The following is a 15,962-nucleotide window of genomic DNA, read 5'->3' as shown; positions in this document are numbered from 1 at the left end:
CCCCAGGGGAAGGCGAAAGGGTCCTCAAAGCCAGAGCAGGGGGCGGGATCTGCTGTTGGGGGACCCAGGGGCTTCTCCAAACAAGAGGGGAGGGTCATTGGCAAGAGGAGAAACTGAGGCACAATGAAGGCTCAGGTCAGGTAGCGAGACAGCAACAGGTCTGGGGTGAGAACCGAGGAGTCCTGGCTCCCTGCCCCCTTCCTGCTCTAATCACTCGAACCCACTCCCCTCCCAGAGCCAGAGAGGGAACCCAGGGCCCCCATCACCCCAGGTGCTGCCCAGACCCCACACTGTGCTCAGAGCACACTACATTGTGACTATTCCCTGCCCCCCAGGGCCCATAGGAGCAGTGACCGCAGGGCCCAGGGGAAGCACAGCATACATTACAGCAGCCTCGAGGTTGCTCTCATTTGCCCCAGGGGCCGGGCAGTGAAGCCAGGGAACCTGAAACCACCTTTGTGCCCTGCCCCTCGTCCCGGTTCCAAGCCTGGGGCCGAAGCGAGTGAGGATTTGGCAGTGCCAACCTGCCGGGGGCACTGAGGCATCTCTGATCTCCCCCAACACCCCCCCCCCCCGTCTCCCATGCCCTTCAGCAGGCCGAGCGCCGCTCTGAGCCTCTGGTGGGACCATCACAGCCACGGCAGCCCCCATGCCCGGCACAGGTGTCACCCCAGCACAGATCTGGCCCCAGCTGGAGGCAGCTCCCAGCTGGGCTCATCCCTGGCGAAAGGGCCGCGGTTGGTGGCAGCGCCCGGCAGGGGCAGTAGCAGGAGCAGAGCTGCAGGGGGTTGCAAAGGCCACGTTCCCACGGCCACTCAAGATAGCAAATGAGGCACCAAGTCCCGGCCTGTTCCCATGGGCGGCGTCTCTGCACCAGCCCCGAGCTCCTGTGCCACCCGGGCTGGCAGAACTCGCTAGGCAGCTCCAGGCCCTGGGGCTGGCACTTGATTCCTCATCCCACCCAGGGGCCCTTTCTGCAGCCAACGCCTGCCTGAGCCCTGCCGGAGCAATGGGTGGGGGCTTGGTGGGGCCTGGAGGGAGACGCGGCCCTCAGGCTCTGGCGCGTCGAGCTGCTGGGCAGGGGCAGCATGGAGCCAGGTGCCAGAGAGCAAATCCCAGGAGCCCCACAGGGGAACTCGGTCCTCAGCTGAATGCAACGGGGCCGCAGCCGCTCCACCGGCTGGTGAGAGCTGAATGCCCCAGGACAGAGGCCCCTGTGCCATGAAATCACCGCCCCAGGGCCAGGACTGGGAGAGGAACCCGGCGGGACCCAGACAGTGACCCACTGCCCCCTTGCCCGAGATTTGGGGGCCCCAGCGGATCAGCAGCTGCCCAAGCGCTCCCAGTTTAGCTGAGCCCTGGGCAGGCTCCAGGCGCCGCGCTCCCCGTCTGTCCGTCCCTATGCCAGGAGCGAAGGTCTCCAAGTCCTGCTCAGCTGCCTTGGCCTGGACCCTGGACTCCCAGCACCCAGCCCCAAACTGCAGTGCGTCGGCGCAGCCCCATGGACGGGACATTCGCGTGGCTGCACCGTTGTGTGAAACGCGGGGGCCCCGTCGGAGCCGGGCCCATGGGTCACAGCCTGTCGTATCCTTCGAACCGGGGCTGGGGGTCAGAGGAGCTCGGGATGTGTTGCCTTGTCCCCCCACCCCCGGAGCTCATGGAAGCTGGAGCCCATTCCAGCCCAGACCTCAAACCACACCTGGCATTTTAACACACCCTCACCCCGCCCCGAACCAGATCTTTCCTCTGTTGCTGCTGGGGCAAAAATCCCCCCCTGCTGAGCCCCCACTGCCCCGTCCCCTCCTCTTCCTTCCCGCCTGGTATCTCCCTCTGCAGCCAGCCCCCCATCTCTCCGCACCTCCCCTCCTGCGGGGCGCCCCAGCGGCACTCCGGGCACAGGACGGGGGCGGGGGCACATTCTGCAGCCGGTGGGATCCGGGCCCCAGAAGGGGAACAGGACTTCAGCCCGGTGCAGCCCGGGGAAGGGGAGGGGCACGGGGAGGCGGTTGGCATAAGCCCAGGTCCACAGAAAGGCGGGTTGGGAAGTGGGGAGGCAAAGGGCAGCAACTGCAGTGGAGGAGGGGGAAGGGGCAGAGGAAGGGGGAAGGGGTGGAGGAGGGGGGAAGGGGCAGAGGAGGGGGAAGCAGCAGAGGAAGGTGCAGAGAAGCGTTAGTGCCCCCACGTTTCACACAAGGGTGTGGTAAGGGGACACCAGCCACGCGAATGTCCCGTCACCAACCCCACGAACTGGGGGGCCCCCGATGGGATTAACAGGCAGCAGGTGCAAGATTAGCCCAAGAACGTAATTTCACCCGCCACAGAGCAACCTGGGGAACTCACCGCCGGGGGATGCTGCGGAGGCCAAAGCTCTAAGCTCCTGGAGGGCGGGTCCATCAGTGGCTACTAGCCCAGGTGGTCAGGGCCATGGCCCCTTGCTCGGGGTGTCCCTGAGCCCCCGACTGCTGAGAGTGGCCGACTGGGCTGGGTGCACTCGATATCTGCCCTGTTCTGTTCATTCCCCCGGAGCAGCTGGGCTCGAGGTACTGCTGGGGGAATCCTGCGCCCAAAATTACAAATTCTTCACACAATATCTGGAAATTCTGCATATTTTATTTGTCAAAGTAACACAATCAAATGTGTTTCAATGATTTTGGTCATTTATTTCAAAATATCGGCCAACAAGTCTGTCCCTAACAATACTGACCAAAAAAACCCCAACGATACCAGTAATTTTATTTTGTTTGACAAGTAGATTCCTTAGGAGGCATTTTAACACAGCACTTGTGTAATTCATTGACACTACAGGGCAGAACTGTATTTTCTGCACCCCGCAGAAGCAGGGCAAAGGCTGGGGGACTCGGGGTAACGGAGGGGCTGAGGGAGAGGGATGGAGCCTGGGAGTGAACCTGGAGGGTGTTGGGGTGGTTTCTTTGGGGGGGGTTGTTAGGGAGTTTGGAAGCCTCCCCCATGCAGACCCTGCCTGACCCCAAGCCTCTCCCATTCAGTCAGGCACCTCTGCCCCAGGGCTGCCCGGGGGGGGGCAAGTGGGGCAATTTGCCCCAGGCCCCACAGGGGCCCCATGAGCCCTGGCCCGGCAGTCCAGGTCTTCGGCAGCATTTCGGCAGTGGGGGGCCCTTCAGTGCTGCTGAAGACGCGGACCGCTGCTGGGTGAGTACAAGTGCCGCAGCTCCCCCGCTTTGCCCCAGGCCCCCTGAATCCTCTGGGCAGCCCTGCTCTGCCCCAGTCCCTGCACCCCCCATCCCCACGGGTCTCTGCAGCCCCCTTTCCCGTCTCCAGGCTCAACGCTGTCCCCCTACTAGGTCCTGAGCCCCAGTCCCTGCACCCCCCATCGCCATGGGTCTCTGCAGCTCCTTTCCCATCCCCAGGATCAACGCTGTCCCCCCACTAGGTCCTGAGCCCCAGTCCCCGCACCTCCCATCCCCATGGGTCTCTGCAGCCCCCTTTCCCATCTCCAGGCTCAACACTGTCCCCCCACTAGGTCCTGAGCCCCAGTCGGTGACCCCCCATCCCCATGGGTCTCTGCAGCCCCCTTTCCCATCTCCAGGCTCAACACTGTCCCCCCACTAGGTCCTGAGCCCCAGTCTGTGACCCCCAGCACACCTGGGTGCCCCTCTCTGTCCTAGCCTGGCTGCGCGGGCAGGGGCTGTGATGCACCCTGCTCCGGGGGGAATGTGCAACACTGGGCATGCACAGATGTTCTGCCCCCCCCACACCTCCCCCCAAAATACACTCTGCCCCAGACGTCCTGCAGTTCCGCCTTTTTCCCACCAGGGGACGCTGTGACGTCAGAACCGCCGGCTGCATCCTGGTGCCCAGCGGCCCCTGGTGGACAAAAGGCGGAACTGCAGCACTGCTGGGGCTGGGATGGTTTTTATGCGGGAAAGCACGAAGTGCTGCGGGGCAGATGAATTCTGCGTGTCCGCAGCTGCGCCGGATTCCCCCGGGCTACAGGCTGGAGCCGGGCTTCCCAAACTGGGGACCCCTCGGGTTCTTACATGGGGGTCAGAGAATCTCAGGGTTGGAAGGGACCTCGGGAGGTTCTAGTCCAACCCCCTGCTCAAAGCAGGACCAACCCCAACTAAATCATCCCAGCCAGGGCTTTGTCAAGCCTGACCTTAAAAACCTCTAAGGAAGGAGATTCCACCACCTCCCTAGGTAACCCATTCCAGTGCTACACCACCCTCCTAGGGAAATAGTGTTTCCTAATATCCAGCCTAGACCTCCCCTGGGGCACGAGCTGCCAGCCTCCCCCCCAACCCTACTTTGCCTCCAGCGTTTATAATGGGGTTAAATATATAAAAAGGGTTTTTAATTGATGGGGGGGGTCGCACTCAGAGGCTGCTGTGTGAACAGGGTCACCAGGACAAAAGTTTGAGACCCACTGGGCTAGAGGGAGTGTTGATTCCGCCGTAGCAGCTCCGGGGCCTCTGGATTCTCCTCCGCTCAGGCACTGGCTTGGCCCCGCGTTCGTCCGAGGCAGCCTGGGGCAGGAGGTCTCCAGGGGAAGCGCAGCCTGTACTGGTGCTTTCAGCTCCGCTCCAGGGTCAGGATGAGGCCCATCTCCCCCGGGAGGAGCTGGTCTGGACAGTGCCAGTTCCTCTACTGGTGGACACCAGCCAAAAAGCCAGCCGGGGGCAGAGAGGGACGGGGAGGGAGGTTAAGGTGCCTTTGAAGAGCCAGCTGCAACTCCCTGCTGCTCCACACTCCCGCCGCCACCGTGTGCCTCAGTGTCCCCCTCCGTGGTCGCAGAGCGGTGCCGACTCCAAGGAGCTATGGCCCTGATGGTCTGGCCCCCCAAATCCAGGCTGATTACAAGTCAGGAGGAGCAGGGGAGGGTCAGATGCTCCTTTCTATTTCCCTCCCCGGGATTTAGCCGTTTCTCCTTCCCTGCTTCTTACTTGTCATTGAGCTACAGTGGCTCTTCGCTGGTTCTCTCACGCTGGGTTTTGAATTTGGGGGACATGTTAAAGTTGAGCCTCTATTAGGGTGTCTTGAAAAACTTTCCCCGCAGCTTGCAGAGATTTCACCTTTGGTGCTGAACCTTTTAATTCCTGTTTCACCAACCTCCTCCTCTTCACGTAGTTCCCCTTTCGGAAATGAAGTGCTGCAGCGTGGGGCCGCTGGGGCGTCCCCCAGCACAGGGATGTTACATTGAATTATATTATGGTCACTGTTACCAAGCGGCCCAGCTACATTCACCTCTTGGACCAGATCCTGTGCTCCACATAGGACTAAATCAAGAATTGCCTCCACCCTTGTGGGTTCCAGGACTCGCTGCTCCAAGAAGCCGACGTTTAAAGTGTCTAGAAACTTCATCTCTGCATCCCGTCCTGAGGTGACAGGTACCCAGTCAATATGGGGAGAGCTGAAATCCCCCATTGTTGTTATTGAGTTTTTTATTTTATAGCCTCTCTAATTACCCCGAGCGTTTCACAGTCACTGGCGCCTGGGCAGGTGGGCGGTAACAGATCTCCACCGCTACATTCTTATCGTGCGCAGTTACTATCCAGAGAGACTCTCTGGTGCAGTTTGGTTCATTCAAAATTTTTACTCCATTTGATTCAGCTCCTTCTTTCACACCTAGTGCCGCTCCCCCACCCGCACGACCCGTTCTGTCCTGCCGCTGGATTTGTACCTGGGATTACTGCAACCCATAGACTCAGACTCTAGAACTGGAAGGGACCTCGAGAGGTCATCGAGTCCAGTCCCCTGCCCTCATGGCAGGACCAAATACTGTCTAGACCATCCCTGATAGACATTTATCTAACCTACTCTTAAATATCTCCAGAGATGGAGATTCCACAACTTCCCTAGGCAATCTATTCCAGTGTTTAACCACCCTGACAGTTAGGAACTTTTTCCTAATGTCCAACCTAAATCTCCCTTGCTGTAGTTTAAGCCCATTGCTTCTTGTTCTATCATTGGAGGCTAAGGTGAACAAGTTTTCTCCCTCCTCCTGATGACACCCTTTTAGATACCTGAAAACTGCTATCATGTCCCCTCTCAGTCTTCTCTTTGCCAAACTAAACAAACCCAATTCCTTCAGCCTTCCTTCATAGGTCATGTTCTCAAGACCTTTAATCATTCTTGTTGCTCTTCTCTGGACCCTCTCCAATTTCTCCACATCTTTCTTGAAATGCGGTGCCCAGAACTGGACACAATACTCCAGCTGAGGCCTAACCAGCGCAGAGTAGAGCGGAAGAATGACTTCTCGTGTCTTGTTTACAACACACCTGTTAATGCATCCCAGAATCACAATTTGCTTTTTTTGAAACAGTATCACACTGTTGACTCATATTTAGCTTGTGGTCCACTATGACCCCTAGATCCCTTTCTGCCATACTCCTTCCTAGACAGTCTCTTCCCATTCTGTATGTGTGAAACTGATTGCTCCTTCCTAAGTGGAGCACTTTGCATTTATCTTTATTGAACTTCATCCTGTTTACCTCAGACCATTTCTCCAATTTGTCCAGATCATTTTGAATTTTGACCCTGTCCTCCAAAGCAGTTGCAATCCCTCCCAGTTTGGTATCGTCCACAAACGTAACAAGCGTACTTTCTATGCCAACATCTAAGTCGTTGATGAAGATATTGAACAGAGCTGGTCCCAAAACAGAGCCCTGCGGAACCCCACTTGTTATACCTTTCCAGCAGGATTGGGAGCCATTAATAACTACTCTCTGAGTACGGTTATCCAGCCAGTTATGCACCCACCCTATAGTAGCCCCATCTAAATTGTACTTTCCTAGTTTGTTGATAAGGATATCATGCGAGACCGTATCAAATGCCTTACTAAAGTCTAGGTATATCACATCCACCGCTTCTCCCTTATCCACAAGGCTCGTTATCCTATCAAAGAATGCTATCAGATTAGTTTGACACGATTTATTCTTTACAAATCCATGCTGGCTATTCCCTATCACCTTACCACCTTCCAAGTGTTTGCAGATGATTTCTTTAATTACCTGCTCCATTATCTTCCCTGGCACAGAAGTTAAACTAACTGGTCTGTAGTTTCCTGGGTTGTTTTTATTTCCCTTTTTATAGATGGGCACTATATTTGCCCCCTTCCAGTCTTCTGGAATCTCCCCCGTCTCTCATGATTTCCCAAAGATAATAGCTAGAGGCTCAGATACCTCCTCTATTAACTCCTTGAATATTCTTGGATGCATTTCATCAGGCCCTGGTGACTTGCAGGCATCTAACTTTTCTAAGTGATTTTTTACTTGCTCTTTTTATTTTATCTTCTAAACTTACCCTCTTCCCGTAAGCATTCACTATGTTAGACATTCCTTCAGACTTCTCAGTGAAGACCGAAACAAAGAAGTCATTAAGCATCTCTGCCATTTCCAAGTCTCCCGTTACTGTTTCCCCCTCCTCACTGAGCAGTGGGCCTACCCTGTCCTTGGTCTTCCTCTTGCTTCTAATGTATTGATAAAAAGTCTTCTTGTTTCCCTTTATTCCCATAGCTAGTTTGAGCTCATTTTGTGCCTTTGCCTTTCTAATCTTGCCTCTGCATTCCTGTGTTATTTGCCTATATTCGTCCTTTGTAATCTGACCTGTAATCTGATTATCCTCACTCCCCCAAGTTTCTGTGATGCCCGTTACATCAATCTCCTCATCGAATACGACACACTCTAGCTCACCCGGCTTGGTATTGTGACTCCTAGCAGTGGTAGAGAAGCACTTTAAAAATCTGTCTCCCTTTAGCTGTCTGCCATGCACGATGTCACTGACTGGGCCTCTTTTTTACTGGGTTGTTTCTGATCAGACCCTGCCGGTATTTTATCGTTTTCCATCCTCTGGGCCTCACTAGGACACCGATTCTCCATGAACAGATCCTCCCCAAGGGATGTCTCTGTCCCAACCACGTTCTCCTCCGCACCTGCCAGCTTTCCCCTGGCCCTTAGCTTAAAAAATGCTCAACGACCCTTTTGATGTTAAGGGCCAGCAATCTGGTTCCAATCTGGTTTGGGTGGAGCCCAGCCTTCCTCTACAGGCTCCTCCTTTCCCCAGAGTTTCCCCAATTTCTAATAAATCTAAACCCTTTTCCTGACACCATCGTGTCATCCACGTATTGAGTCCCACCCCGTCTAGCTCACCCAGCGTGTGGAACTGGGAGCATTTCAGAGAATGCCACCATGGAGACCCTGGGCTTCAACCTCTTCTCCAGCAGCCTAAATCTGGCCTCCAGGACGTCTCCCCTACCCTTCCCTAGGTCACCGGTACCTACATGTACCACGACCAGCAGCTCCTCCCCAGCACTGCACATCCGTCTGTCTAGCTGTCTCAAGAAATCCACAACCTTCACACCAGGCAGGCAAGTCACCATGCAGTTCTCCGGGTCCTCGCAAACCCAGCTCTCTGTTTCTAATGATCGAATCACCCCTCACTAATACCTGTCTCTTCCCAATAACCGGAGTTCCCTCCCCCAAAGAGGCGTCCCCAGTGCGAGAGGAGCCCACAGCACCACCTGGGTCCCACCTATGGATCGTTTCCCTCTGCTCCCATTGGATGTTCTCCTGCCCTGGGACTTTCATCCTCCTCAGCAGCACAGATTGTCAGACCGGGGTGGGACGTTCTCCTGTGTCCCGAAAAATCTCATCTCTGTCCCTCTCAGTCTCCCTCAGCAACTCCAGCTCAGCCACCCTGGTCTCCAGGCCCATAAACAGCCTCTGAGGGCCAGGAGCTCCCTGCACCGAATGCACAAATCCACCCCCCGCCTGCAGGGCAGGTAACCGGACATGCTGCATCGGGTGCAATCAGCAGAGTTGGGGCTGCTCGGTTTCTCGGCTTCTGCCTGCAGCTGGTTCCTTTGTTGCTCTTTTGTTTGGGGCTTTAAGCGTAAGGAGGGTAAGTGTCCCGAGCCCCCTCGCAGACCTCCCGGTGCCGAGCTCCGTGGGCCGCGTAGGAGCAGGCTCTATAAGGCCCTGGCCTTCCTGAGTAGCCCCCCGGCTAAGGGCTGATGGGGGCTAAAGGGATTGGGATCAAAGCCCCATCAAGAAGCCCTCGGCCTTGCCTAGCCGGCTGCGCGCACACAGCCCCCAAACGAACAGGCCACCCGGTGTATTTCAGTTTCCTCCGCGTGCTCGCCGGGCCATGGGGGCTGGTTCTCTCAGCCCGGTTCCCCAGGCAGATCTGCGGCAGGGGACATACCAGGTACATCGCAGCACCGGGAGCATTACGAATAAACCAGCAGCCACAGCCAGGGCTGCATGTCAGGGCTCCTAGCAGCTGGGCCGGGAGCGAGGGCCTGGAGGAGTCTGAGCGTAACGAACTCAGGAGCGAGGGCGTCTGTCTGAGTCCAGGTGGGCAGCCAGAGACTGAGCAGCCCCCGGCAGTTGCCCTGCACCGGTGCCAGGATGCCAGAGCCCCCCACACTGCTCCCAGCCTCCACGTCCTGCCCTGTCATTTACCTGGCTGCGGCAGCCGCGAGGCTCCGGAGCATGGAAAATCCAGCCGCCCCCAGGCCGGAGCTACTGACCTCCCCCGGTGTAAACGCAGTCGGGTCGAGGGGAGGATGCGCCGTTGGAAGCTCTCCGGGGCCCGGCCTCCCCCTGCGGCCCATGGTGCAGGGACATTGGTGCTGCAGCGATGGCAGTGCGGGAGGATGGGGGGTGGGGTGTCCTACACACTCCCTTACCCTGCTGGGGATCCCCCGATCTAATACACAGACCTGCTTGGGACAAGGAGACACTCTGCAGACACCCAAGATGGTGACATGTCTCCTCGCCCATCAGAAAACATCCTGGGACACCCCCTCCACTCACCCCCCAGGGCCACTGAGTGACGGGAAGAAGGGGACCAATCTTTGGATACCTGGGGGACTTCAAACAAGTGCCCGGAGAAATCCCCCTGACCGACAGAAAGCTCCAGGTCTCCGTTGCTGATGCGCCCCATCCCCGAGGGTCGCCCCAGAACGGGCCGGCTGGGAAGCCCACGTGGTGCCCAGCTGCCGGCCGCCCCAGCGCGAAGCCTCGCAAAGGAACAGGCGCAGGCGTGAAACAGGAACCGGGTTTTATTATCTGACGCTCATTTTAATGTTTCTTGTTTGCAGCTGCCACCTGGAAGAGAGGATGCGGATTAGAGCCGTGCAGGAGAAGGGGGGGCAGGAGCGCGTAAGACAGCCTAGGTGCCCCCCCACACCCCTCTCCCCAGGACAGGTTGTGGGGGTCACACGGCCACTTCACGCAGAGCCCAGCATGGAGTGAGCGAGGAATGGGATGTTCAGCACTATGCGGCTGGGGCTGCTAGCCAGGGCACCAAAGGCAGCGGCTGGCTCTGTCCTGGCCGTGGGGCAGGGAGAACAGCCCTTGCCACGCTGCCATGGGCTGAACTACACCCGCTTTCAGGGACCCTGAACGCACGGGCGGGATCCCCGGGCCCTACCCAGCACACGGGGGTGGGAATGCAGCCTTACCTGGCCGGCGATTCTGTCCAGATCTCTCTGTCCCTGGGGGGTGAGTTTGCGACCTCTGGGAGGAAACAGGAAGGGTAAAGAATCTGCCACTGCGGACTAACGCTCTCCCAGCGTCCCGGCCCCTGGAGACGGCTCAGCTGCAGCCCCTGCCCACCACGCAGCGTTCAGATCGGGCTCCGACGGCCGGCACGCTCAGTGTAAACCCGACAGGCTGCTTCGAAACCCGCCTCCCCTCCCGCCCAGCAGCCACATCCGTCCTCATCACGAGCGGCTGGCCAGGCCCCTCAACACTCACCCGTCCTGATCCTTCTCCACCATTTTCAGCCCCTCCAGGGCCTGCAGCACCCGCCTGGCCACGCTCTTGGAGCCGCGGCTGAAGTGGCTGGGCATGACGCCGTTGCGCTGCCGGCCCCCGTAGATCTTGGTCATGGAGCCAACGCCGGCACCGCCGCGGAGGTACAGGTGCCGGGCTGTGGAAGCTGCAGTATGCCAGGCAGAGCCCGTTAGCCTGGTGTCCCGGCGGCTGCTTCCAAGCCAAAGCATTAACGCCCCCATCCCCCACCCAGCCAACACGGCAGGAGAGGTAAGGCGCCAGGGATCGGCCCAGCTGGGCTGCGACCAGGAGACTCACGGGGGTCAGGACTCGGTTCCCTGCATGACTCCCGCAGTCTGTGAAGCTGGTGAAATCAGTGCACACCCCCAGGCGGTGAGCTACACCCTCACTAACAAACCCAGGACAAAGGGGGCTGGGATCAGAGCCCGAACGTTTCTCTAGTTCAGCGCTGGAGGGTTCGGGGCGCAGGATGCGTTCGAGAGCCTCTCGCCAGCCCGACGAGGCTCCCGGCCGAGCAGGAAAGGCTGCGGCGCAGAGCTGAATTCAGAGCCTGTTCTTTTGCCCTACGCGGCATGTTCACGAGCCAACCCAAGAGTCACAAACAAGCCCCAGCGCCCAGAGGGAGAAGCGCCGCCCGAGGCCCTCAGACAGCACCAGGCGACAGACAGAGGAACCACGGGGCCATGCCCATGGATCAGAGGTACAAGGCCATAGTCCCTCACTAGCAACGCAGGTGATCGCGATTCACATCGTCTCCTCCCACACCCCCAGCAGGAGCTAACACAACACACTTTTCAGTGCCCAGCACTCAGATTCCGGGTTCAATAGGTGTTTGCTGGCTGAGGCGAGCGGCCGCGCCGCAGAACCGCCCCTCCCCAGGACACGCCACACAAGCCGAAGCCCTGAGAAGACTCGCCAGCACCACCCAGCGTGGGAGGGACGTGGGCTGTGACTCCCCAGCTCATTCAGGGGTCACTGCTCCGCTGGTATGGGGGGCAGACATGCCCCTTGCTGCGATGGGCAGGGCTGGGATTCTTACCTGCTCTGGTATAGAACCAGTTCTCGTCGTACGGGGCCAACTCCTTGTGCTTGGCCAGCTTGACCGTATCCACCCACTCGGGCACCTTCAGCTTTCCGGACCTGTGACCAAAGCAGGGACAAGTCAGCCCCAGCTCCCGGGCAGCCTAGCCAGGGACAGCGGCGGACGGGCAGGCCCGCGGAGGAGACTTCCCAGGGCCCAGGGAGTGCAGGGACCCATAGAGATCAAAAGGGGCATTTGGGGAGAGGAAACGTATCCTGGCCAGATCCGCGGCAGCTGCCCCGACCGGCCCTCCCCCGAATGAGCCTCGTCCAGCCGCCCCCCCCCAAGAAAAGGGCGAACTCACTTCTTGAGAAAGGCGGCCAGGGCCCTGACGAACTCCTGCTGGTTCACGTCTTTCACCGTGACCCCGGGCATCTGCAAGACAGGAGAGCCCCGCTCAGCGGCCTGGGCCCCGCTGCAGCCGGGCGGCAGGACCCACCCTGCCGGGATGCAAAGCGGGAGCGAGCCTGGGCCGGGGGGGCACCGCGCCCTGCACCCCCCAGCGGGGAGCGGCCTCCCCCACCCAGCCGAGGCGGGGCCCCTCGCTCCCCGCCGCGCTGCAGACACCCAGCGGCTCCCGCGCGAGCTGGGCCGGGCGGGGAGCAGGGGCCGGGGTCCCGGGACCCCTCGGAACCCCCCGCCCCCCCGCCCCGGGGCGGCCCCCCCGCGCCCCCCTCCCCCCCGACACGGGGCAGCGCCCCCCCGGTGCCCCCCTCCCCCCCGCCACGGGGCGGCCCCCCCCGCGCCCCCCTCCCCCCCGACACGGGGCGGCCCCCCCCGTGCCCGCGCCCAGCAACTCTTCCCCACTCCGAAGTGCCCCGGGCTGGGGGGGGGCCGGGGGGGGCCAGAGGCCGGGGCCGGGAGGGGGGGTCCCGGGGGGCCCACGCGGGGGGGTCCCTGGCCGGGCCCGGCCCCCCCCGCTCCTCACCTCGCTGCTGGCTCCGCGCTGCCGGGCTCGGAAAGGGCCGTACGGGGCCGCCCGCCCTCAGAACACGGGGCCCCAGATCCCGCGAGAGCCGCTCGCCCAATCGCGCCCCGCGAGAGCTGCGCCCGGCCAATCGCCGCCGAGCGGGAGACGGGAGGGCGGGGTCCCGCGGGACGGAAGTCAGGGGGCGGGGAAATCTGCGCGGGGCGGAAACGGGGCTAGTCCGGAGCTGCGGGGCGGAAGTGTGGCGTCACATCGATTCGTTGTGACATTACAGCCTCGACGTGTGATGTAGCCACAGCCAATGACGTCACAGCATCCAAATGTGATGTCACTGCGTTTGATCACAGTCTTGTGACCTCACAGAGACTCATTGTGACATCATCTCATTATCACAGTCTCATTGTGACATCAGAGCAGCTCCTTGCCATGCTGGGCAGTTGGGTCACTTTCACTGTCACCGGGCGGCTCGAGCCAGCCCCCCCACACACACACCTGGGAACGGCCTGCGCTGGACAGAGCCATGGGACATTCCCACCATCCACCCCCCCCAAATCTGGAAACGTGCTGCCTTTGATGGCACTGTGGCCTGTTCCCCACCCCAAACCAGCCGCCACCCCAGCTAGTCCTTCCCAACACCCCCCACCCCCGAGCCAGCCAGTCCCTCCCAGCCTCCTGCCCCCCACCCCCGAGCCAGCCAGTCCCTCCCAGCCTCCTGCCCCCAACCCCAGCTGGGAACCATTCTCCCCCCTCCCCGAGCCAGCCAGTCCCTCCCAGCCTCCTGCCCCCAGCCCCAGCTGGGAACCATTCCCCCCCCTCCCCGAGCCAGCCAGTCCCTCCCAGCCTCCTGCCCCCCCCCAGCTAGGAACCACACCCCCGCCGAGCCAGCCAGTCCCTCCCAGCCTCCTGCCCCCAGCCCCAGCTGGGAACCATTCTCCCCCCTCCCCGAGCCAGCCAGTCCCTCCCAGCCTCCTGCCCCCAACCCCAGCTGGGAACCATTCTCCCCCCTCCCCGAGCCAGCCAGTCCCTCCCAGCCTCCTGCCCCCCCCCAGCTAGGAACCACACCCCCGCCGAGCCAGCCAGTCCCTCCCAGCCCCCCAATTTCCACCCCCCCAGCTGGAAGGGAGCCCTGGCCTGTTCCCCACCACCCCGAGCCAGCCCTTGGCCCCGCACCCCTGCCCTTTCTCAGAATCGATTTAACAAACGTTTGGTAAAAGCAGGAGGCCAGTCACGGGATGGTTTTATTGCCTGGCAGCAGGATCCAGTATCCGCCCGACAGCTGCGTGATTGATCCCTGCCCCCACTTCTTCAATAATTGCTCCGTGAGCCGGCGGGAGCGCCCCCGTTTTCCCTGGTCGCACTGGCTGGCGGGGCTGGGTGCCTCCAACGCGCCCAGAGACCGGGAACCCATGGCCGGAGCTCAGTGTAAGCCAAGCGGCTCAGCACCGTCCAGGATGGGGCCGGTATTTAACAGACAATAACCCCAGAGACACAAAGCCAGGAGGAGAAAAGCCAGACCCTGCTGGGGGGTTGCTGAGGGGGCAGGCACCAGAGATTGGGGTGGGGGGGCATCACCCCTTCCCTTTACAAATAGGACAGGGAGCCCGGCGGGGCGCTATGCCGGGATCAGGGAATAAGGACCAGGGCTGGGCCTTGGTCCCTCTTATCTTTGGCCGGTGCGGCCCTTGGGCTGAACCTTGGTGCCGGAGCAGCAGGGGACGTAGCGGAGGAGGACGGACCTGAGCGCCCGCCCGAAGTCCTTCTTCCTCATGGCGTAGACGAGCGGGTTGGCCAGGGAGTTGAGGTGGGACAGCAGCACGGCCAGGCGGTCCAGGGCCGCGTAGCTCCGGCAGCCGGGGCAGAGGAGCTGCACGCAGTAGACGACATGCAGCGGGATCCAGCAGAGGCAGAAGATGCCGAGCAGGAGGAGGAGGGTGCGAGCCATGTGCAGCTCCCCGCGCTTGGCCGCCTGCAGCGGCTGGGCGACGAAGTGCCCGCGCACCAGCCGGAAGAGGTCGGCGTAGATGCCCAGCAGGGCGCCCAGGGGCAGCAGCGTGCAGGCGCAGAAGACGAAGTAGACCAGGTATTCAGGGGCGAAGACGGAGGTGAAGGAGCAGTGCCCCAGGTGGTCGTCATGCAGCTGGCTGTAGGGGGGCGCCCCACGCGCGCCCGGGTACACCTTGGAGAGGAAGCCGCCGTAGGGCTGGTCACGGGCGATGAGGACCAGGGCGGCTCTCTCGGAGGTGAAGCTGGTGGCCAGGGTCCAGTTCCCCTCCACATAGTGCCCCAGGCGGTTCCAGCCCATCATGGGGGAGAGGCCGATGAGCAGCGAGAGCAGCCAGCACAGGCCCACGGCGCCCAGCACCCGGCCCTTCCTCACGTGCACGGCGTAGCTGCAAGGAGAGAGCCGGCTCAGGGCCCTCAGCACCCCCCTGCAGGCCTGGAGCCCCAGCCCCAGTGGGCTCCAGTTGCCTGGCAGCCTGGGCAGAGCCACTCCCACTGGGATGGCCTGGCGCGTGCCAGAGCCTGTGTGCCAACGCTGCCTGCCGGATGGGCGGGTGCCCCCTGCGGCCTGCTAGGAGCCGCTCAGCCCCCAGACCCACCGGGGGCCACAGACTGGCTTGCCCAGCCCCGGAGCCAGCCAGCTGGCATACCCCACTGCCCCTTGGCTGGGGAACTCCCCACGCCCACACCCCTGGGAGGCCCTGCCCCAGGGGGCCCCGTCTCTCTTGCCTGCTGGGCAGCCGGATTTTCAGGTGAGCGTTGAGTGCAATGAGCAGCAGCAGGAGGATGGAGAACTGGGTGGTGACCAGCGGGAAGCAGGCGAGGAAGAGGCAGGTGTAGAAGCAGAGGGTGAGCTCCAGGCTGAGCACCACGGAGAAGGGGATGGCCAGGGCACCCACGCCCAGGTCGGCCAGCGCCAGGCAGGCCACTAGGCAGTTGGTGACGCTCCGCAGCTCCCGGTGCAGGCAGAGCGCAGCGCACACCAGCAGGTTGGTGCCCACCACGGCCAGGGCCAGGAGCCCCTCCAGAATGATGAAGCCGAGGTACAGATCCATCGGGGCAGGGGTGAGGGGGCACCCGCCAGCCCTGCTGCCAAAGGGACCGTCCCCTGCAGCCAGCCCTGCCCGGTGATAAGCAGCTGCCGGCTGCCTTTGCCAAGCTATCTCTGAGCAAACAG

General features: G+C 61.1%; 2 protein-coding genes across 2 annotated transcripts; both read right to left on the bottom strand.

Annotated features, from left to right (window-relative positions):
- Window positions 1-10,021: 10,021 nt before the first annotated feature.
- On the bottom strand, window positions 10,022-12,868 carry RPS19 (ribosomal protein S19). Its single transcript, XM_050930562.1, has 6 exons — window positions 12,785-12,868; window positions 12,161-12,231; window positions 11,815-11,915; window positions 10,737-10,920; window positions 10,442-10,496; window positions 10,022-10,085 (listed from the first exon to the last, which is right to left on the bottom strand). The coding sequence occupies exons 2-6, from the start codon at window positions 12,229-12,231 to the stop codon at window positions 10,059-10,061; spliced, it is 438 nt and encodes a 145-aa protein (XP_050786519.1). The 5' UTR covers window positions 12,785-12,868; the 3' UTR covers window positions 10,022-10,058.
- Window positions 12,869-14,004: 1,136 nt separating this feature from the next.
- LOC127038123 (adenosine receptor A1-like) lies at window positions 14,005-15,962 on the bottom strand. Its single transcript, XM_050930555.1, has 2 exons — window positions 15,515-15,962; window positions 14,005-15,174 (listed from the first exon to the last, which is right to left on the bottom strand). The coding sequence occupies exons 1-2, from the start codon at window positions 15,838-15,840 to the stop codon at window positions 14,445-14,447; spliced, it is 1,056 nt and encodes a 351-aa protein (XP_050786512.1). The 5' UTR covers window positions 15,841-15,962; the 3' UTR covers window positions 14,005-14,444.

The sequence above is a fragment of the Gopherus flavomarginatus genome, chromosome 20, assembly GCF_025201925.1.
Source record: "Gopherus flavomarginatus isolate rGopFla2 chromosome 20, rGopFla2.mat.asm, whole genome shotgun sequence".
Taxonomy (NCBI): Eukaryota; Metazoa; Chordata; order Testudines; family Testudinidae; genus Gopherus; species Gopherus flavomarginatus.
The sequence above is the reverse complement of the archived record's forward strand: the minus strand, read 5'-3'. Positions and strand labels throughout refer to the sequence as shown.